We start from the raw sequence: 24,009 nt of genomic DNA on the forward strand, positions 1-24,009 counted from the left end.
ATCCATGGAATCTCCTTCTCCCACTTGCTTGTCTCTAGGATCTCCCCCACACTGTTTGGCTCCCAGGGAATAGCTGTCTTTGATCTGTCCAGAAAGGCAGAGCTTCTCTCAAACTATTGCCTCCTGCACTGGTGTACATTTCCTAATGATTAAACCCTCTTTCAAGGCAAAATAACATGAAGAAAAAGAGAAAAAAGAAAGTAGTAAGGATCCCCCCTATAATGGGACCCCCTTCCTAGTTTCTTATTCTAAAAGGTAGGTTTTCTCTTGGGATTTCTAGATGCTCACAGTGCCACTGCATTCATAACAGCAGCTGTTTGATAGCCTGGCCTTGGAGCAGAGTTGTGAGCCAAAAAGGAAAATGTCATGACTGTCCTTTCCAGAACCCATGACTCACAGGGACCCCTTTCTCAGGGCTCTGGTCAGAAATATGAGCTTTTCTCAGTTTTGCTGCTCATGATCTAATTTGTCTTCATCTCACGTCAACTTTGGGAAATAAAGCAAGCAAAAACAAAACACAACAAAAATGGGAAACCCACTGTAATCATATTAGTTGTTATTTAATTTTTACTTCTCTCCCCAGTGTCCTAGTTATTATTTTCTTTAAAGATTTTTCTTGTAGTTGCCTTTTGTATTTTGCCCACTGTATTTAGTTATGGTCAGTGGAAGAAATAGACTGCAGGGGGCTTATTTCTTTTTGTCTAAAACTGGAAGCAGTAGTTTTAATAAAAATAAATGTAAACAAAAAGGCAGTGTACTGAAAGAAAAGAATTGCTATCCTATCTTGAGATAGCTTGGAAATATCCTTTGAAAAATTAAGTCATTTTCAGTTAAATAGAAAGATATAGAAAATTCATAAGAAAGAACAGTGAATCCAAGAAATACTGAAGGGATTTTTTTTTTTTTTTTAAGAAAATAAGGGCAAAGTAATGGCCTCCCCAAAACATTTATATCTTAATTTCTAGAACATGTGAGTATGTTATCTCATGGCAAAGAGAGTGAAGTTGTTGTTGGAATTAATTTTGTTAATTGGCTGAACCTCAAATAAATTGATTAGGTTGGATTATCCAAGATTACCCAGTGGAATCATCAGTGTTTTTAAAAGTGAGAGAAGGTATGGTGTACCTAGGTGGCTTATTCAGTTGAGCATCTGACTCTTGATCTCAGCTCAGGTCTTGATCTCAGGGTCATGAGTTCAAGCCCCATATTGGGCTCCACACTGAGCATGGAGCCTACCTTAAAAAAAAGTGGAAGAAAGTAAAATGAAAGAACAATGGAAATAACAATATCTGACTTTACTTGCCCTGAAGATGCAGGAAGGGACCAGAACTTAAAGAAAGCTAGGAGGTCAGTAGAAGCTGCTAAAGACAAGGGGAAGTTGCTCCTCCTGAGCCTCTAGAAAGGAATACATCCCTGTCAGCATGTTGATTTTATGCCAGTGTGACACATCTAGGACCTCTGACCTATAGAACTGTAGGGTAATAGATTAGTGTTTTGCTTTCAAGTCACTAAATTTGTGGTAATTTGTGATTGCAACAATACAAAACTAATTCAACATTTAGATAAAGTTGCTGCATTTTTTTTTTTACCTAATCTAACCCTCATGGTTCAATCTGAAAAGCATACCTCTAGTAGCCACAAAATGCGCTTGCATATATCAGAAAAAGAGCTTAATATGCATATTACTAATTAATCCAAGTGCAAAGCAGAATATGATGTCATTTGAGTCCCTACATCCTTTTTTTTTTTTAAGATTTTATTTATTTATTTGACAGAGAGAGACAGCGAGAGAGGGAACACGAGCAGGGGGAGTGGGAGAGGGAGAAGCAGGCTTCCCACCGAGCAGGGTGCCCAATGCGGGGCTTGATCCTAGGACCCTGGGATCATGACTCAAGCCAAAGGCAGACACTTAATGACTGAGCCACTCAGGCACCCCAGAGTCCTTACATCCTTTAAAAACAGCTCACTTGTAATATTAAAACAAAAATAATCATAATTGTTGAGTTAAAACACACTAACCAAGTTGTCTTTAGAGCTGGAAAGAGGGTCTGTTTTTCCCAGTACATTTCTGGGCATGGCTAAAAGCCTTCAAATACTACAGAACATGAGTCAGGAGAAACCATCTGAAGCCTGTGAGAACTGCTGGTGCCAAAAGAGCATGCAAGACCGGATGGGTCTTTTGGACAGAGATTAGAACTAAAGTCAAAGGGAGTCATTGTCTTGTGGAGAGTTCTGCCTGACTTGGGGAACAACAGCAGCAGTGGCCAGGAGCAAAGAGATGGTGTGTCCAACCTTACCCTGCTCAAACAGGGTAGCATCTCTGTCCTATGTCCTTGCATTTTTGGTCCTTACCATAGTCCATGTTGAACAAATATGAAGTGAATGAATGAGTCAGCCACTCAATCAGTAGTTGTTTGAAGTAAAGATTACTGCATAAGTGGGGAAAAAAGAGGGAAAGGGGAAATTAATCAAGCTACAGTAAGCACTGCAGTGAAGACGTCTCATTAAATTCTTATAACTCATTAGATACTACTCAGTAAATTCTTACAACTTCGGAGGCATCATCTGATTTAAAATAGCTGTGGAGAAGAAGCCCTGTCAGTGCGATCCACCATAGATAATTCCTGTAGACTGCTTATTTCTGGACATATTTCCCTGTCCCTCATAAATCGCTACCCCCCCAATAGGTGTCTGATAGACGAGCATGTTTTAAAGCCACTGTTTCACAATGCAGCAACTGAATCTTTGACAACTCAGTATCAGGAAATGCTTCCTTATACTGAATAAACCTCTCCTGTTGCTTTCATCCATTTGTACTAGTTCTGCCTTGGGAAAGACAAACAATAATTTAAATTTTCTCTTTTACTTGGCAACTCTTCTGATATAAAAGGGCAAGTATTGTATGCCACAGGCTATTTCTGTTTCTGTTTTGTTTTGTTTTCCCAATTAAAATATCACTGGTGTCTTCCTCCTTGGGTTTTCCTAGTCCCTGTCCCTGAATGTAGAAGCTCTTTTGAATAAGTACAGTATGAATTATCTATTTAAGTTTTTGTTACTGACATTACCATGAACTCAAATATCTTAAAGTTTCATTATTTTTAAAATTTAATTTTTTGTGTGTGTTCCAAAATTCATTGTTTATGCATCTCACCCAGTGCTCCATGAAATATGTGCCCTCCTTGAAACCCACCACCAGGCTCACCCAACCCCCCATTCCCCTCCCCTCCAAAACCCTCAGTTTGTTTCTCAGAGTCCACAGTCTCTCATTAAGTTTCATTATTATCTTGACATGCATTTACTGAATTTGCAGTATCATAATATATGATTATATATATTAACATTCAATGACATTACATTTCATTATGATGATTAATAAAGATTTTTGTGTTTTCTCATTAACTAATATTATATACTACATTAGCAGTAGTGAAAAAAGTTCAAAGTTTAAGTATGTGCTTTATATTTAAGTACACTTTTGAGTAAGAAAACCTGGTTCTTGTTTTGGTTGCACCAATTACAAAATATTCCAAGTTATGCAAGCAACTATATTAAGGCATTTAGGAAAAAACTCACAAAGAATGAGCTATCATTGTAGTTGTTCTCCTTACTAGGTTACAGTGATATTCAAATAAGATATTTCTTCAGCTACGTACCATAGCCTGTAATATGTAATTTTAAAGAGCAGTATTATATTTATATTAATATAAGCCCAATATTCTACCCCACATTTTTAGAAGAATGCTGTGCAATGGAGATTCAAGAAAATGTTTTAGATATTAGCAAATTGATAAAAATACAAGAGTACTAAAGATATGTCTTCTTTTTAATATTGTTTCTTAATATGTACAGTGACTTCCTTTCAGTGTACAGAAAGGAAAGGGGAAAGATGTATAACTTTATAAAGCAGACACATAAAAACTATAAGCACAGCAAGTGGATCAAAGTTGACTTTAACAGTTATATTCATATTGATAGTATATAAACCCTTGATATGATGTAGTAAAAATGGCACTTTACCTCTGTGGTCTTCCTCCCACAAATCTGTAACTTCTGTTGTACCATGAGAAGGGCACCAAAAAATGCCAGATGATGAAGAACCTACAAAATACTTGACCATTACTCCTCAAAACTGATGTCATAAAAGACAAGGAAAAGTCTGAGAAATTGTCACAGCCAAGAGTAGCCTAAGTCCTTAAGGTAATGATGACTAAATATAATATGGTATCCTGGATGAGATTCTGGAATAGAAAAAGGATATTATATAAAAACTAAGGAAATCTTAAGAAAGCATGGACTTTAGTTAATGATAATGTATAGGTATTGGTTCATTAATTATAACAAATGTTTCATAGCAATGGAGAATACAGAGTTAATAATACGGAAAACTGGGTTTGGTATACGGGAATTACTGTCTTTAGAACTTTTTCATAAATCTAAAACTGTCTTAATCTAAGTAACATACAGTGTTATATTAGTTTTAGGTATATGATATAATAATTCAATAATACCATATATTACTCAGTTCTCATCAAGATAAATGTCCTTTTAATCCCCTCTGTTTCCCCATTCCTTCACCTACCTCCTCTCTGGCAACCACCAGTTTGTTCTCTGAATTTATGAGTTTGTTTTTCTTCTTCGTTTCTGTTTTCTTTCTTAAATTTCACATATGTTGGACAATAAATCTAAAACAGTTTTAAAACAAAGTGTTTATTTTAAACAATACACATAATGTGTATATATAATGCAAATATATGTATATTTATTTACATTATTTGTAAGTCCATTAACACCAGATATTGACATTTTTTTAAAGATTTTATTTATTTGACAAAGATCACAAGTAGGCAGAGAGGCAGGCAGAGAGAGAGGGGAAGCAGGCTCCCTGCTGAGCAGAGAGTCCAATGTGGGGCTCGATCCCAGGACCCTGAGATCATGACCTGAGCGAAGGCAGAGGCTTTAACCCACTGAGCCACCCAGGCGTCCCGATGTGTGTATTTAATAAAATAAGAGAATGTGTACCCTATGGCATTGCACCAAACTATTTAATGTTTTAATTTGTCGGGAAATACATTTCCATACGGTTGAACTAGAGCCTGGCCAAATAGGGAAGGTCTAGATATATCCCTAGAATAACTGAAAACTGCAAAATCATTAACCATAGCTCACTGAATACCAGGGCTGGGTGGAAATCATTAAGAAGAGATTGGATTTTGCAAAGTCCCCAAGACCACTCTTCAAATTTCTCTAAAGCTTATCTCATGTAACCCCAGAACATTTTTGATAATAATTGACTAAATTACAAAAATATTTACACATGCACACATATGATATGGTAATAAAAACAAATACAGAAGATTAAAGTAATAGAAAAGACTATTAACTGAATGATGGAGTCAGGAACTTACGAGTCAACTATTAGTATTTGTATAGCTAGACCTGAAAACAGGAAGAAGTATGACTTCAAAACACTCTGGTTTGATCAGTCAAAGACAATCCAAACAGACACATGGGGTTTGGCGTCATCAGCTTTGACATAAAGTCCTAGCTTCTTTACCTATGAGTTCTGGGGCTTGGGCTTCATATTCGTCCTCATAAAGAGGCACTAAGTTAAATTTCAATCAATGTGAGGGTTAACTGAAGAGAGTACTTTAAACATTGTGGCCCTTAAGTGATGCTGAGACATTAGTAGTTTTCCCTCTCTCCAGCTGCATTCTAAATGAAATGATTTAATCCATAAACCATCAATAAATGACAGGCTCAATTTGCTTATTGTATGTGAGGTTGCACCTCTTTGTTTTGTAGAACATTCATTTGAGATTCTGAAAGATTGTTGTTTAGGTAACAGAATGTTGATGAACTGGATATGAGTTAAAATGAATATCTAGTAGTGACTACACCGTTAAGTAGCTTCAATTTTAGGCAACCCAAAAGTCTACACCAAAGTTCTCTCATGTTTAAAAGAAACAGAGAAGGCAGATAAATGTGTAACTTTCTTTCAGCCAGTGTCTCATAAATCCAATCTTCCCAATCACTCTCTACTACTGTACCACTAAACTAATCCTGATTGATAAACACAGTTTCATTTGACATTTCCAAGGTTAATTGCTAACATAAAGGAATGCCCTATCTTTTCTTTTTCTTTTCTTTCACAATTTTATTTAAATTCAAGTTAGCATATAGTGTAGTATTGGTTTCAGGAATAGCATTAGTGGTTTATTACTTGCATATAATACCCAGTGCTCATCACAAAAAGTGCCCTCCTTAATGCCCATTACCCATTTAGTCCATCTCCCACCATCCTCCCCTTCTTCAACCCTCAGTTTGTTCCCTACAGTTAAGAGTCTGTAACGGTTTGCCTCCCTCTCTGTTTTTCTTATTTCACTTTTTCTTGCCTTACCCAATGTTCCTCTGTTTTGTTTCTTAAATTGCACATATGGGTGAAATCATATGGTATTTTTCTTTCTCTGACTTACTTCACTTTGCATAATACACTTTAGTTCTATCCATGTCCTTGTAAATGGCAATATTTCATTCTTTGATGACTGAGTAATATTCCATAGTATATATACATCATATCTTCTTTATCTAATCATCAGTTGATGGACATTTTTCCATAATTTCACTCTTGTTGATAGTGCTGCTATATACATTGGGGTTCATGTGCCTCTTCAAAGCTTTATTTTTGTATTTTTTGGATATCTCCTCCTCTTTTTAAAATTCCTTCATATGTATATGTATATAAATGTGTGTATATGTATTTTCTCAGCATGCATTTCTTTTATTGAAATGAAATGTATAACTGGAAAAGTATTACTTGTGTGTATGTGCATGTGTTAGATGAGATATAGAAGATATATAGATAGATGATAGACATTCTGTGTTTCTATTTTCAATGTTTTATTGAAAATTAGTATGATCTTAAGAATATGTGATTGCACATGTGAGAATCACATGTATTCACATTGTATTATGTGAAAGAGAATAGGTTCTCTTCCACAGATGTTTGCATTAATTAAGAATGCTTTCAATGACAAGTAAGAGATACCCTAAGTACTGATGGAGTAAATAGATGGGTTTTGTTCCCAACTGACAAGAATTCTGGATGGTGGCACTTACTGGCTTTGTTTCAGTGGTTCAGGGAAGCCACCGAGAACCCATCTTCTATCTATACACATTATCGTCCTCCACTACCATTAGAGTGTTGACTTTTACCTTGTTGGCACCTCATGGTCACATAAGGGCTTCAACAGTTCCAAACATCACTTTTGTGTTTGGAACAGGAAAAAAAGGAAAGAAGGGTAAGTAGCACCATGTACAGATAGCCCCTTTAATCAGGCTAAGAGGAAAGTCCCCTTTAATCAGGAAAGAGGAAAGGGGGTGGTGGCAGTGAGGTGAAGGTAGCTAGTCTTTACCATTTTTTGCATTTACAGTGAGAAATGACTGAGAAAAGTAGATTGTGAACAGCTTTTGAGACAAATAACAGTATCTACCACATTATTTAATATTAAAACCATACTAATCTTAAAATACATGTGTGTATAACCAATGCCCTCTAATTTTTGTGAGATAATCATAGTCTTTCAGGATTTTTTTTCCTCTCACACACAGACACACCTTTAAATCAGTCCTCTGAGTTGACTCAGCAGGTATTTCACTCATCTTCTGTCTTTTACACATTTACCTTCAGAAATGAAAACAAATTTATTCTGGAGTCATGTGTTTAATTCATAAGGATCTGCAATATTAGATGGCAAACACTTGCAGGTTGAAAAAATAGAATATTTTTTCCTTCAAGATGTTGGTTGTGAAAAGCTAAAGGAAAAACTATTATGTCTGCCACGTTGAAAAGGTTTGACAAAGCTTGTAGGTGAATTGAAAGTCATGACAAAATAAAGCCGAGCACAAAGATTTACTGACAATGAACTAAGTGCTGTGATCAGAATTTGCAGAGTGTGGTTCTGACAAGCATGGGTGTCACTTAAGTAGACTTTTTCTTCCTTTTTATAGCTGCTGGCATTTCTGAGTCTTTAGACGTACTTTTTAGTCCTAGTGTGTTGTTGTTTTCTACATTGTTTTTCCTCATGCACAAAAATATGAACATCAGACATGCAGGTGTCAACTAAAAATATGTTATAGAGAGTGAAATCAAACTGCAGAGTCAGTAATTTAAATCAGAATAAAACCAAGGGCAAGTTTGGGCATTACACTGTATGCATATTTTTAGCCATCATATTTTTGCTTTTTACACAATTAGAGTTTATTTTGGCATGTTAGGTCAGGAGAGATCTCAATAAAATAACTTACTTTGTTTCTTGGAAAACTACTAAAACTTAAAGTTCCTAAATTTTTTATATTGAACAATATTAGCTGATTTTCATTTATACAACCCAAAACGTCTACTTTGATGTTAGCTGAATAATGCAATCATTATAAAATGGGGCAGTGTTACTGGACAGAATTTATGCGCCACCTTTGATCCAGCCAGCTCTGCCAGCTTGACCTCTTTTCCCTCACCCAGTAGGACTCATTCTTTTGCCTTTCTTTCTGGCCAGAACATTCCCAAATCTTAATGTTCTCCAGTTTTAGGGCCACAGGAACTTCCCAGGGGGCCTCAGCTTAACACACCCACCATTCTAGCCACCTGCAGTGCCTAGGACTAGACTTCAAGATGGCCTTCCTCATGCCATAGTGGCAGGAGCCAATCCTAGTGGGCCCACCAGCTGCCCCCACACTAATGACAACTCAGAAAGAATAGGCAACTGATCCCCATGAGACATATATTATCCAACAAGAGACAAAGGGCCAAAACGAACTAGCTAACAAATTATTTGTCATTCTCCAATAGATGAATTATTTGGAAATGCAGTAGTTGCATAAAGCTCCACAGGTGTACACACTTGACTGAACACCAACAATGGTTCATGGAGAAGCTATTGCCAGCTCAGTGACTCAGGCAACTTACCATCATGTATTTGCCTTCTGCTGTTCTGCCTTGCTTCCTTTTACCTTTCCCTCTTGCTTCCTTGGGATTGAACATTCTCCCTCAATAAAGGTTTAACATATATGACTTCCTCAGGCTATATTTCTAGGGAAGCAAGACTAAAGAAATACATTTTCCCTCTAAATGTTCATTATAGGGTACTAAGTGTTCCATGGGGAATACATTCTTGCCTAGTAGCAGTGCAATATGGAAGAGAAGTGTAAATGAAGTGTGCTAAGTAGGTAGATGAAGGGTCATTAGGAAATTATGCAAGAAATCATTTTGAGTTTGCAGTTGCTCAGTTGAATACATCTTAAAAGACCCCTTATTCTACAATGGAGTTTAAAAGCTAAAGACACCTGACTAGAGTGCAGAGGTAGCATTTTCTTCCTTAAGAGTCCTGCTTAATAACTAAGTGATGGTAAAACTAATTTCTTCACCTATGATTAATACTGACATATTAAAAAATAGGTTTCATTACTTCCTGAAACCCATAGTTCCTACACGGTGCAGGCACACCTACCCTGCAGTCAGTTTTTCCCTCTTTTTTACTTTAATAGTGTCTTACACTACCTGTTCTAACACTCATTCCAAAACTCAGAAATATTTGTTGCATGTTTGTTTTGCCAGCTATACCATATGATTTCTGAGGGTAGGAATCCTATATCCTTGGCACTCATTTGATGTCTGACATACAGTCCTTTCTGAGTTTTAGTGAACTCATGGAAGAAAGAATAAGTCAGCTCTGAATGAATAAACATATGCAATTATAAATGGCTGCAACCTACTATCAGCTACTAGGATTTTAATTCACAGTAAGATTAGATAGAATATATATTTATATATATATACCTATATATATCTATATCTATATACACACACAGATATAGATAATCATGTGCAGTATATATATAGTATTTATCATATATATGCTAATCTTGAAGATGATGACAAGTAAAATTGAAAAATTCTTGTACTAGGAAAATAAAGTTTAAGAATACTCTGTGTATAATTGTGAAATATTGATTTACTGTTAATAGATATGTTTTTAAAAGTAACATGGTACACTTTTAAAATTATATCTGTAGGGATGGGAAATAACCAAGGTAGCAATGGCATAGAATCCATATCCTGCGGGGGGGGAAATAGGATGAAAAATATGAGCTGAAATGTGGGCTCCTGAGGCAAAAATCATTTTTTGATTCTTCTCTCTACATGGTAAAGGTAGAGTTTTATCAGCACGTTCAGAATGGATATATTGCCTTATGTGCCCACAGACTAATATCATTAGTCATTAGGTGGATTTATAGCTATAGAATGAAGATCTCTCTTAGTCCTCACACATCTGTTAAATAATATTGGCCACAAATCTTTAAGGAAATTGGAGGACTGTTTCTTGCTTCCATAAGAATGATTTGCTTGGGTAAATCTTCAAAATTGATTTTCCTGGGAAAATATACTTTGTTAGCAGGGTCCTGGAGGATCCATTCTGAGAACACACAACTTCAGCCACCAAAATTGACTTGTTTTTGAGGTATAAAAATAAAAAAATATATATAACTTGGATAAAAGTTTTTAATATAAGATCTTCACTGATCTTCAAACATTTGAGTAGGGAAAACTATCACCAAAGACATTAAAAGTAGGAGGGAAGAAAATTTTAAAAGGGATATTTGAATATCCTATTGTAATTCTTTTTTGGCCTGAAGAGATAGTCACAAGGGGATATTACTACTTTAGTTTCTAGATACAAATTGATTGTGCTAAAAGTTCATATACAAAATTAAGGGATTCAAAAAATAAGAGTGATGCCCAACATATCCTACCGGCATTTTTCAAAGAGCTAGAACAAACAATGCTAAAATTTATATGGAACTAGAAGAGACCCCAAATTGCTAAGGGAATGTTAAAAAAGAAAAACAAAACTGGGGGCATCACTTTGCCTGATTTCAAGCTTTACTACAAAGCTGTGATCACCGAGATAGCATGGTACTGTCACAAAAACAAACACATTGACCAGTGGAACAGAGTAGAAGCCCAAATATGAACCCTCAACTTTATGGTCAACTAATCTTCGACAAAGCAGGAAAAAAACATATACAGTGGAAAGAAGACAGTCTCTTCAATAAATGGTGCTGGGAAAATTGGACAGCTATGTATAGAAGAATGAAACTCAATCATTCTCCTACACCATACACAAAGATAAACTCAAAATGGAGAAAAAACCTCAACATGAGGCAGGAATCTATCAGAATTCCAGAGGAGAACATAGGCATTAACCTCTTTGACATCGGCCACAGCAACTTCTTTCAAGGTATGTCTCCAAAGGCAAAGGAAACAAAAGCGAAAATGAACTTTTGGGACTTCATCAAGATCAAAAGCCTCTGCACAGCAAAAGAAACAGTCAACAAAACAAAGACACAACCCACAGAATGGGAGAAGATATTTGCAAGTGGCACTACAGACAAGGGCTGATATCTAAGATCTATAAAGAACTTCTCAAACTCAACACCCAAAAAAACAGATAATCATGTCAAAAAATGAGCAGAAGACATGAACAGACACTTCTCCAAAGAAGACATACAAATGGCTAACAGACACATGAAAAAATGTTCATCATCATTAGCCATCAGGGAGATTCAAATCAAAACCACATTGAGATACCACCTTACACCAGTTAGAATGGCCCACATTAATAAGACAGGAAACAATGTGTGTTGGAGAGGATGTGGAGAAAGGGTAACCCTCTTACACTGTTGGTGGGAATGCAAGTTGGTGCAGCCACTTTAGAAAACAGTGTGGAGATTCCTTAAGAAGTTAAAAATAGAGCTACCCTATGACCCTGCAATTGCACTACTGGGTATTTACCCCCAGGATACAGATGTAGTGAAAAGAAAGGCCACCTGTACCCAGTGTTTATAGTAACAATGGCCACAGCCACCAAACTGTGGAAATAACCAAGATGTCCTTCAATGGATGAACAGATAAAGAAGATATGGTCCATATATACAATGGAGTATTATGCCTCTATCAGAAAGGATGAATACCCAACTTTTGTATCAACATGGATGGGACTGGAAGTGATTATGCTGAGAGAAATAAGTCAAGCAGAAAGAGTCAATTATATGGTTTCACTTATTTGTGGAGCATAAGAAATAATGTGGAAGCCATTGGGAGAAGGAGAAGAGAAGTGAGTTGGGGGAAATCAGAGGAATAGACAAACCATGAGAGACTGTGGATTCTGAGAAACAAACTGAGTGTTTTTGGTGGGGTGGGGGATGGAGTGAGCCTGGTGGTATTAAGGAGGGCACATATTGCATGGAACCCTGAGTGCGGTGCATAACAATGAACTTTGGAACACTGAAAAAAAATGAAATAAAATGAAATTTTAAAAAAGAGTGACATTTAAAACAAGTGGACAGTCCTATTACAAGTTTTATTTTTAATTAATTAGTTCCAAACTTATCTTTATTAGAGCCAGTTGTGTATTATTACTCTTAACTCAATTTAACAGATCTGCTGCAATAATTAAGCTTCCTTTAGGGAGTTCCCATTATTAACATTTGTGAAATGTTGTCAAAAAAAAAGGAAGACACATATTTATCATCTTCCCCAGCATTTAGTCAAAGTGAATATTATTCTTTAAAGTACAGCTCATAATATTTATTTTAGTAATGTTCATTTTTGATGTTGGGTAAATTAAAGTAGTTGATTTACCATGATTATTTTCATTTCTTTAGTATAAGAAATTCATCTGAAAAAATTTGTAATGTAAGCATTCGATGACTTATATTTGTCCTCCTAGCTTTCTGAAACAATCTCAAACTTAAAATTCAAAGTTCTAATGAATTTAACTGTATTTAAATGTATTTTAAATTTTAATTTTAATTTACAGTTAAATTTAAATGTTTTTAAAATGAAAAGTCTTTAATGAAATGAAAATCTTTAAATTCAGTACTACTGAACTTAAACTTTGAATACTATAGGAATATATTCTTGCATGTAATAGAGCTTCAAAATATTTATTTCTCTAAAAATTTAAGACTTCATCAATACCAAAGATTCCTACAAGGAAAAAACAACCCCTAATGTAACAGAAAAAAAGAAGAAGAGAGAATAAATGGTGAAAATGTTTGATAAAATAGAATGCATAATTTTTCTGACATTATTTAATATCTATAAAACTATGTAGATGGTATGCAGCAAGTAAAATTTTTAGAAATTATAAGATCTAGAAAATAACTTTCTTTTCTATTTCATTTCATCCATAACATGAGGATTCTTCTCATGTTGGCTATTTAATTATTCTTCCCCTTAAAAAAGTCTATTCAAAATCCTCTTTCTGCAAGAGTGTATCTATATTACTTGACTTTTATATTTCTTGGGTCAGTTGTTTTCTAGAAAATCAAATACAAAACCTCATTTGCTATTTAAAGGATTAGTGTTGGTAGAAAAATGTATTTTAAAATGTCCTTTCATTTGTTTTTAATTTTAGATTTTTATTAAAGTGCAGAAGAATATAACATGAACATTTATTGTAGTAATAGATATATATTGCTAGTGTTTTTATTAGTTTATTACTATATATACATTAAAATATGTGTATTTCTGTTTACATATATAAAATAAAATTACCATTCTCTTGTGTAGGTGATATTATTCTTTGTTCAATTAAGATTTAATCATGAACATTTTCCCATGATACTAATTATATTTTGAGGTTACTTACTTCTAATGAACTAATAGAGTCTTAATTTTGCATGTATGATAATTAATAAATGGATGTTATTACTTAACATATAAATAATTTAAAATATATCATTAAATAATAGTGCACTATGGATTTGGGGGGCATACATATTAATCAGTTAAGACACTGCTGGTTATACCTTAATGTAAGTATCTAGAAAAATAATAAAATAATATGAACTTTTTTTAGTCTTGCAAACCAAGATTATGTCTTAATCGTATCAGTTGGATCAAGGCTGGGTTGAAATTTTGTAGGATTCTGTTTACTTTTTTTTTTTTTTTCCTCCCTTTCCCAGTGCTACAGCCCTCCAGGCCTTTGAGCTGAGAGTACAGTCTATTCCTGGGAGCTCTCCTTAGCTGACTCTGAATTCTCTTTGCTTTCCTCTCAGCGTAGCAAATTTCTAAAACTGTTGTCTGCTTTTGGATAATTTTCAGATTAATATTTTTAACCTTTCATCCTGCCTCAATTCAGAACTCAGCAAATATCTTGAGGTGAAAACCAATTTTGTGTTCAAAGCCCTACAGATCAAAAATGCTGCCAATATTATCCTATGAGAAAAATAAATTCTCTGCTTATTTCTCTGTCTGGCCAAATTATGCTTCTCACACTCTTCCAGTGCCAGTCCAGTGTTTTCAGAAGGCCAGCTCACCTCTGTGTGCTCATCTGTCGTAGAGATTACCTATGCACACCCTTGTGACAGCAGGTGCCCTCACATGCTTTCAAACAAATGCTTTTAGTCAGTTCATAGCTCCATTCTAGTTGTTATCAACAGGGAGGTAGTTAGTTTCATGCTTTCTCATCCTATTTAGGAGCCTAATAGTTTTGCTTTCTTTCTTAAATAGGTCTCATTAAATATGGACTGCATAGGCTAGTGGGTGATCCATTGTTCTTCAAGTAATTAACCACTTGCTCCACTATTGCTCTCTGTTAAAACTTAAAATACAACTTTATCATTAATTCAGTATACACATTTTAGATTCAATTATTTTTATTATTATATTTTAATTTACATATTATATTTTATTAGTATATTTATTATTCAGTATTATTTATTCAGTTAATTATCCACTAAAAGTCATTGGCTCATTTAGTTTTGCAGTGGTAAAACCCTGTTTTAATTATTGTAATTCTACATGCTCTTAAAATTCTAAATGCATTTGAATAGCCTTGGAGATTAACCTTAAATACCCTCCAGTATATTTGCCCATTTATTCCTGATGGACCCATAAAAGTCTAAATACAGTTGTATTTAAATAATATCACCAGAAATTTTAATTTGGAAGAAATTTGACACTCAGGAATGGATCTACATAATCTACATATTTCATATAAGTTAATTGTTATGAATTTTATTCTTCTTAGGTTTATCAAAAACATTTTGTTCCATTTCTGTATCTATTTTTTCCCAAACTGAAGAAGACTACTGATTTGGATATACATACATGGTATTCATACACCTTAAAATCTAAGTCATTTTCATCTAATTATCTTGGATATTTTTTATGCAATAATGACATATGCATTCTGCTCTTTTTAATAGTCACATTTTTACATTCTGTTTTTCCCCATATTATCTGGGCTATAATTTTTAATGCCACTGTTAAATAATAATGATAAGGACTATTTTTTGTTAAATCAATTTCATATGTTTAATTTTTATCATGATATTTGTTAATTTGAAATAAATGATTCTATATAATGTAAAAAGATCATTATTTTCTTACTTTACTTATTTTATTTCCTTTACCATTCTTTTATAAATATTGGAATTGCATTTTAACAAATGGTTTTGCATATCTGAGATTAAATTATTTTCCTTCTCTAAGAACCATCCCTTAGATGTGTTTCCATAAACCATACCTGGCTTACAAATAGGTTTTTGTATGTAGTCCTCACTGTCTTTGAAATTTAAAGTAAATGTTGAAATTTACATGTTGAAATTTGTCACAAAAATTAAATTTCCAGAATCTCTGATAAAGTTAAAAAAACATGTTATATTTTGGCAGAGCAAGTGTCAATTCCTAATACCAACTTCTATCATTAGTCCAAAATACATATTAATGTAGTGATTTCCATTATTTTTAGCCTTTCTGTTAATTTTAGTCATGTAGAAATCATTGGCAAAGTTGAAAAATGGGGTTTCTTCAATAGGTTACAAGTCTCTGTCATAAGTGTAGTTACAAGATTATACTAAGAAAGAAGATTCAATCAGATCCTAGTTCAAGAAAAATTAGGAGAACTAAACCAGTTACAGACTTTCATGTCACAAATGAGAGCCTCACAGCAGGCCCTGGTGATGAGCTTCAGAGTACCACCAACAGAAGGAACACTGGCATTATTTTGATTCAGATCTAGGATTGTCAATGAGTTTGAGAAGGTAGCAGAAGCATGCTATATTCCCCACAAGATAGTTAATGGTGATTGGCAATACTTGTTAGGTAGTTGGACACACTGCTAGGCTAAGGGAAGATAAAAGCAGTGCAATTAAGGGTTATGGTGATGTAGAAGTCAGTAAGCACATTGAATGAAAACAATATACTAATTAGACCCACAGGGAATACTAAAGAGAAAGCTACTGGCCAATTCCAGTAGAGTTTTCAGAAAAATTTTTATTGTGCTTATGGTTCTTGATTATGTAATACAACACCACAGCCTTTGGTGTCAGACAGAAGCAGACTGTACCATATTCAGGATGAATTTAAAAGTTGTTTAATTTTTGTGCACCATAGGTAAACACACACACACACACACACACACACACACACAGATGACTAGAATCCTGCCAGGTGAAAAAGAAAAGAAAAGAAAAGAGAGAGGGAGTGAGGATGGGTCATGGAGGGAAAGGGACAGGAGAGAAAGCGTGCATGCACAAGCTAGCAGGTGATGTGGCAGGGAGAGGGTTTGCGAGAGAAGGCACCAGGTTTGTATCCAGGAGTTCCATACAGACAGAGACCTAGTATACAGGTGATCCCCAAGAGAGGCAGGGACAAGATCATGGAGGGACTTGCATGGTATTTCATTCTACCAATTTAAGATTTGAATTTTTAAAATAGCGTCTTAGAAGTGTGGTATAAGCATTTTAGGAGGTTATTGTTTTTATTAATCTCCCTTTTATCAAGAACATATAAAATTATAGAAATGTGAACCTTCATCTGTGATGTCCTTTTTTGTTACAATGAGAAATTGGAGAAAGAAATTCCCAAATCCCCTCTTTAAATAAATGTATGCAGGTCACTTTCAAAAGTTAAGAAAAGCAGATGATAGGAAATCCTACTGAGGGGTACAACAGTAATTTACTGGCTAAGCACTGTGCTCAGGTGTCATAAAATATTTTTTTAACAGAAGTCTATTTAAATCTCACAGTACTCAATCTGCCATTTCTACTAATGCAGTAAACTCAATGTTGGTGATTCTTAGTATCTTAGCCACTTCAAAATTATAATTCAGTCTTTTTTGGGTAAATACTAAAATTCCTGGTCTCCTCCCTTTTCCTCCCCTTTTCCCTTCAGGAATAATGTATCACTTCAGCATTAGTCTCTGGAAACTCTTCCGTGGAGTCCGTACCGTGCACTCTGAATGTCATGCTTTGTCCCTGACACACTTCCTGTTGTGTGTGACCCTACCAGTATCTTCAGCTCACATGTCATGAAGCTTCCTTTTGTCTTCCAGCACTGCTATTATTTTCTCATCAACCTAGCACTCATGAGAAATCTTGGATTCTGTTCTTCAGATTAAAACACTTCCCCTAGCTACAGCTATTCTATCATTTTGAAGCCATGCTTAATAATGGGATTCTATGGAATTGAAGAAGAGAGTCCAAAGCTCTCCACCGGGATGTCACAAACTAATTTGTGCTTTCTATGTCTACTTCCTCAAAACTTGGCCTCCCATGCCCCAACCTATCCCCTCCTCTCTTTATCTCTCTCTCCATGCTTTTGTCTCAATCCAGAAATTATTCTTCCTGTGAGATGAGTGCTATTAATCATCAAGCATTCCTTCCAACTCTCATATATAGTATTAACTCCATGTTTTGAAACCATTAGAATTCCTATAGACATTCAAAGTTAATAATCTAGAAATTTATTTTCTTTAGAAGTAATTTGCTTTCAATACTAAGTTAACCTCAGAGAATTTGATTCTTTGTTTTGAGATATTCTGTCTTTTCATCTGTTCAGCAAACATTGATTGAACACCCACTAAGACCTAGACAATCTTACATGTAAGAAGTAATATATGGAATAAAACAAAAATCTGTGACTTCATGAACTTTTCTCTAAAGAGAGGGAGCAAGCAGATCATAATACAAAACATAAAATAAATAGTATTTCACAATGCTAAGTGATATGGAAAGAAAGAAATTTAAAGAAGGCCATTTATAATGGGGCACTATTTTAGACCTTTATTCTGCTATTTCTAAGCCTAGAGGTTTATAAAGAAATATCAACTTTCTTTTTCATAGCATGGTAACTTAAAAGGATTCATTTGTTTTCTTTTGGTCCTTTCACCTATTTTAATGAAAAATTTTGTTTAGGTACCTATTTGTTTATCTCAATTTAAAATTATTCAATACATCCCCTAGTTAGTCCATATGAACACAGATTAACTAGGAAATCTTTGCATCTCTCCATGGATTGTCTGCATTGTAAAAACATTGCATGCTATAAAAGATGCATGTGTTTGTGCTGTAAACCTGACAATATCTGTCTCTCTCATTTATTTTGAAGTGCTGCATTTTTTTTATTTAGAAGGAAATGTTCCAGTGTGATTCTAGAAAAAATAGAAATTAAAGTACTATATTTTGTTTTCTTGAACAAATCTGAAAGAGCTTATTTAAGCATATATGATAGCATAGGTTTGATTTTGAATAACAATTTTTATTGAATGTCATTGTTAGTAGGTACTACACAAAGAAATGCCATTTGTTTAACCTCAGCCATGAATTTTATGTCATTCGCAAAACTAAAATCACATATTGTGGGAACTAAAAGATAGGAGAAGGTAGAATTTCCATTCTCAAAGTGACTTCAGCAACCTAGGAATCAAAGGTAATTCCAGAAATGACCCACTGAGTTGGGCCTCATCATACAATTGCACAATAAAACAAAAATAAGTTGATATTTTATTTTTAAATATTTGAACTTCATACCATACTTTTATAAAACTTATGTTCTCAAATAAAATAAGAAATTATCATCACCTAGATTTTGTTTCCTTTGAGTAGGTCACACCATCCTGAATCTAGGCATCATCTTTCAAATATGTAGAAGTCATTAAATCAATTTACATGTTTGTGAATAACCGTGGCATAAAACTTCTTGGACATGCAAAGCCTCCACCTTTGGACATAGCACTCTCAGTCTCAGCTCATTTTGTTGTAGTTATCTTCTCTACAGGACCATCACGTTTTACTACCTGATGGAAGGTCAAATCAACTTTGTTTCTTTAGCCATTAAATTAATTTTCCTTCTTTTCTGGAACTCTCTATAAAGTTTTAAAGCATCTATGAATCTTCTAGAAGAGGTCACATAAGTTTTACCAGATTTACAAAGAGGTATGTGATTAAAAATTATTTATAGGAAAACTTTGTTTGTGGTCTTTGAAATAAGTGTCTTTCCTTAAGGTTTCAACATAAATTCTAATTCTGTATTCATCTTGAAGGTAGAATATCTACATAAATAAAAGTCATCTGCTTGAGAGATTTATTTATTCTTCCCTCCTTTCCTTCTTCCTTTCCTCTCTCCCTCCATTCTTCCATCTTTCTCCTTATCATTTCTTTGTGAGTACTGATTCAAGTATTCTTCTTATTTTTATCAAGATGTGAGGGGGTCATGAAAAAAAATACACGATGCAAATTGTATCCTCTTATACTTCTACATAGACATTAATTATTTTCCATATTCTTACCTTAAATCAACATGATGTTAAAACATCCAGTGTTTACAAATTTGTCTTTCTCTTTTGGAATAAAAGCTTTAACATGGATTTCCTTCATCTGAATGCACTTTACTTGATAGTTGTCTATGTCACTTAAGGTTCTTATAGAATGACATGTAAGGCAATCCTAGTCAAAATCATACTCTGCTTCCTTTACAGCTTTGGGATTAATAGTTTAAGTAATCCCACTCCATAAAGAGCTAGTTTGATGTATCTGCAATTATGTACTTTTGTCTCTTCAAGCCTTCATGTTCAGACACTGACTCTTTTTGTTCAATATCATATTAATTTTTCAGCTTTGCGTAATACAAATTACTGGTTCTGATAACACACGATTAACATTGGTTTCTAACAAAAGCATCTTTTGGACAAATTTTAACTTTCCTTATTTGAAGAGCAGTCTAAAATCATGCAGAGAATTTAGGATTTCCATTATTTGGAATTAATATTGTTGCCAAAAGTAGACAGTTTTTAAAACTCTGCTTTATGAGTGCATTTAAGAATATATTATAGTTTGATATTTTATTACTTTTAATAAATTAAACATTATTTCAACCATACAACATACAGCTTTATTTTTTAAAATAAGGTTAAATTGTCATTAATGTTTCCATTAATCTTATCAAGCTATTTTATTGATATGATTTCCTATAACTACTAAATGAGTAATTTGAAACAAAGTACTTCTATCATTTAGCATTTTCTACATTGAGTGGTTATTTATAATTTAGGTTTCCTAGAATATGCTTGTAAATGTTATATAGGCATACTGTTTCCAACTGATAAAGACTTTCACATCTGAGGAAACTTCAACTAATTCCTTATTCCTCTGACTGTGGCATGCCTGCAAGTGATTCTCTGGAGGTAAATGGTGGGCAACCTATATTCTGGAACCCAGCCTGGTTCACATATGGTTGTCACTCACTTGGTACTTGAGTGTATAAACCCTAATCTAGCATTGCCAAGAAAACTGAAAGGCATTTGCAAAAGACATCTTTGCTTAGCTTCTTTAAAGCATTCTCATTGTTGGAATGCCTGGGTGCTCAGTCAGTTAAGCGTCTGCCTTCAGCTCTGGTCATGATCTCAGGGTCCTGGGATTCAGTCCTGCATCACATGGAGCTCCCTGCTAAGCATGGAGCCTGCTTCTCCATCTCCCTCTGCCTGACACTCCCTCTGCTTTTGCTCTTTTTCCCTCCCTCTCTCTCTGTCTCAAATACATACATACATATTTACATTTTCATTGTCTTCAAAGGAAATCCAAACTTCTTTTATATTAATTTTATATATTATTATTTATTATATTAATAATAGTCATCACTTATTGAGCTCTAACTTCATGACATTTATTTTTTCATTAGTTTTTCCAACAAATACATGTGGCTAATATTGTTATGGACATTTTATAAAAGATGGAAATTAGACACAGAATAATTAATAACTGTCTAATGATATTTAATAACAGTTACAGCTGGGTTTCAAACCCAGGTCTCTATGACTGCAAAACTTGACAATGTAATTATGCATCTACATTGTGGCTCCTGTGTTGCACTTAAGTTCATTCCACACTGCAGCCACTTGGACTCTTCAGATTCTGTAAACTAGCCTCATTATGCTATTGTCTCAGCTTAGAATGACTTTTGTTTTCATGTTTCAGCACTTCGAGCACCATGACTCACATCAGTAGAAGATCATTAAAAGGATTTTAGAAATGAATGAATGACAGTCTCAACGTTTCTCTTTGCATTTATCAAATCTATACATGTATGTGCATGTGCACATTTACATATATTACTGTGGCCTGAGCATTGTTACAATTACTCAAATTATTCAGTCTTTTTTTTTTTCAGATTAAAAAAATAAAAGTTACAAAGCTAGATAGTTCATGCTGGAAGACAAGGGTCCATACATAATATTGGTAGAATTTTACAATTTTTTATAATAATCCATAAGAACTAGCAAGAAGCATAGTTCCACAAAGTATTCAATATGAATTTTTTTTATTAAGAAAAGGTGTTTAGGAAGCTGTTTTATCTGTCTGTGTCTCTAGACTATACTGATTTTAGCTTAAAATGCCAGTAGTTTTAGAGGTTTCTTTAGTTGATTCCTCACCAAAGCAAAACTATTTTGAAATTACTATATCAGTATAAGAAAGATATATGTTTTTTGTACATGTACCTGCTGAAATCACATACATCTTCTAAAGTTTTTTTTTTATATTTTAAATGACACACAGTTTGCCAGAAATCATTTTCTTGCACACAATTTAATGATTCTCTAATTTTATGCATCATATCAATTAAATTTCCTGTTATTTACACATTTGTCAGTAAGACAAAGGGAAACGAAACTAACAAAGAAGGAAAAATAAAATAATTCAATAAAACAATTTCTAAGGAAAACAGTCTGTGATTATGGTAGTGTATGGTTATACTGCACAGAATTAGCATTCTTTAAGTTCTCTAGAAAATCAATGAGAAATAAAAATTGGTTTAATGAGTAAATATTCTGTTGAACAAAGACTTTGTGTGTTATAAGTTCATTTGTCTAAATATGATATTAATTTTCAGTTGGATTTTGAAGTTTGTTTATATGAAAGAGGAAATCCTTTCTCTGAAGATTCATTTTAAGTTGTTTTGAAATGTTAATCATTAAATTATCTTAAAGTAAATGTTATACTTTATTAAGGGTCCTGAATGAAAATATTTTGACACACATACTTTATCTTTTAGTGTTGGAGTATTCTATTTCTTCTCTTCTCTTCAATGTTAAAATATATTTAATATAATATTTCAAACTGAAAAAATAAACTACAAAAAGTTATCTATATTTTCCATAGATTGTCATTTATCATTATATGGAAATAGAGGCTTTTCATTTCTCATAAATGAGAAAATTGTTAGATGAAAATCTTTCAAAGTGTTTACATGTCCAATTTGGAATACTTTTGATAATCAAAATTTCAAAAAAAATTGTAATTAGTGTTTGACATGCAGTGATTTTAATATGTCAATTTAGAATATCAGTATATATTAACTCACAAAATAGATTCTTCTAAAATTTGGGAGCTCTCGTGTAACTTTGTTTATTGTTCTCACTTTTATTATTTATTTATTGTTGCAGATTAAAAAAATCAACAGAAATTTTCCTGTAAACCAGCAGGTAAGATGGAAAAGTACTTGGAGAGACATATCATGCATTTTTTCCATTGTATCTATTATAGAAGATAATCTTGATTGCACTTAATATTTACGTGGTAATAATTGGCACTATCATTTGCTCTCCAGGAAAATACATACTTTATTAGATTTCTTTCATATTATGTGATATATCTGTTTCTCTAATCATATTAAAAGCAGTTTTAAAAAATATTTTATCTAAGTAAACTAAGTAAAAACTATATTCAACAAGATACATATATTTATTTAAATATAATATTGAAGACCTAAGAGAGCTATTTCCATAAAATAGTTTGACTGTATCTTAACATGTGGGAAACCTATTTTGTAAATTTTAATTCCAGTTATTTAACATATAATGTATTATTTATTTCAGGGATAGAATTTAGTAATTCATCAGTTGCTTAAAACCCCCAGTGCTCATTAAATCAAGTGTCCTCCTTAATGCCTTTCACCCAGTCACCCCATCTCCTGACCCAGCAAACCTTAGTTTGTTCCCTATAGTCAAGAGTTTGTCCCTCTCCATTTTTATCTCATTTTATTTTTTCTTCCCTTCTCCTATCTTCATCTGTTTTGTTTCTTAAATTCCACATTTGAGTGAAATCATATGGTATTCATCTTTCTCTGACTGACTTATTTCATTTAGCATAATACACTCTAGTTCCATCCACATTGTTGCAAATGGCAAGATTTCATTCCTTTTGATGGTTGAGTAATATTTCATGGTACACACACACACACACACACCCCATATCTTCTTTATCCATTCATCCATTAATGGACATTGGGGCTCTTTCCATAGTTTGGCTATTTTAGACACTGCTGCTATGAGCATTGGTGGCCATGTACTCCTTCAAATCACTCTTTTTGTATAGATCTATGTTTAATTGATCTAAAAGTTAGAAAAAATTTTCAAAATTAGGTGAAGGTATTTTACATGAATCTAAATGAATGTGTAGAATGAAAGTGATGTCTGATTAATCTAGCCAAGAATCTAGTTGATTTATTAGACTATTGATTATAGAATAAAATAATTGATTATAGAAAATAATAATTCTACTTATAATTTTATTAAGCTGAGCTTAACTTTTACTTTGCCTCATAAACATTATAAAAACATTTGTTTGAATGAGGAAAGTAAATATAGGCTCAGTTTTGGACTCACTCAA

The 24,009-nt window shown here is 33.7% G+C and overlaps 1 protein-coding gene across 4 annotated transcripts in view; it reads left to right on the forward strand.

Annotated features, from left to right (window-relative positions):
* Positions 1-24,009, forward strand: part of SNTG1 (syntrophin gamma 1) — an 890,620-nt gene that overhangs the window by 700,367 nt on the left and 166,244 nt on the right. For 3 of the 4 annotated variants that reach the window (XM_032841184.1, XM_032841181.1, XM_032841182.1), the window contains one exon: positions 22,785-22,823. The exons of the other annotated variant lie outside the window; for it this stretch is intronic. In XM_032841184.1, the coding sequence (XP_032697075.1) occupies positions 22,785-22,823 (39 nt within the window). The remainder of the gene's footprint in view (positions 1-22,784; positions 22,824-24,009) is intronic. 4 annotated transcript variants of the gene reach the window in all.

The sequence above is a fragment of the Lontra canadensis genome, unplaced genomic scaffold, assembly GCF_010015895.1.
Source record: "Lontra canadensis isolate GAN:19392208 unplaced genomic scaffold, GSC_riverotter_1.0 scaffold121, whole genome shotgun sequence".
Classification (NCBI taxonomy): domain Eukaryota; kingdom Metazoa; phylum Chordata; class Mammalia; order Carnivora; family Mustelidae; genus Lontra; species Lontra canadensis.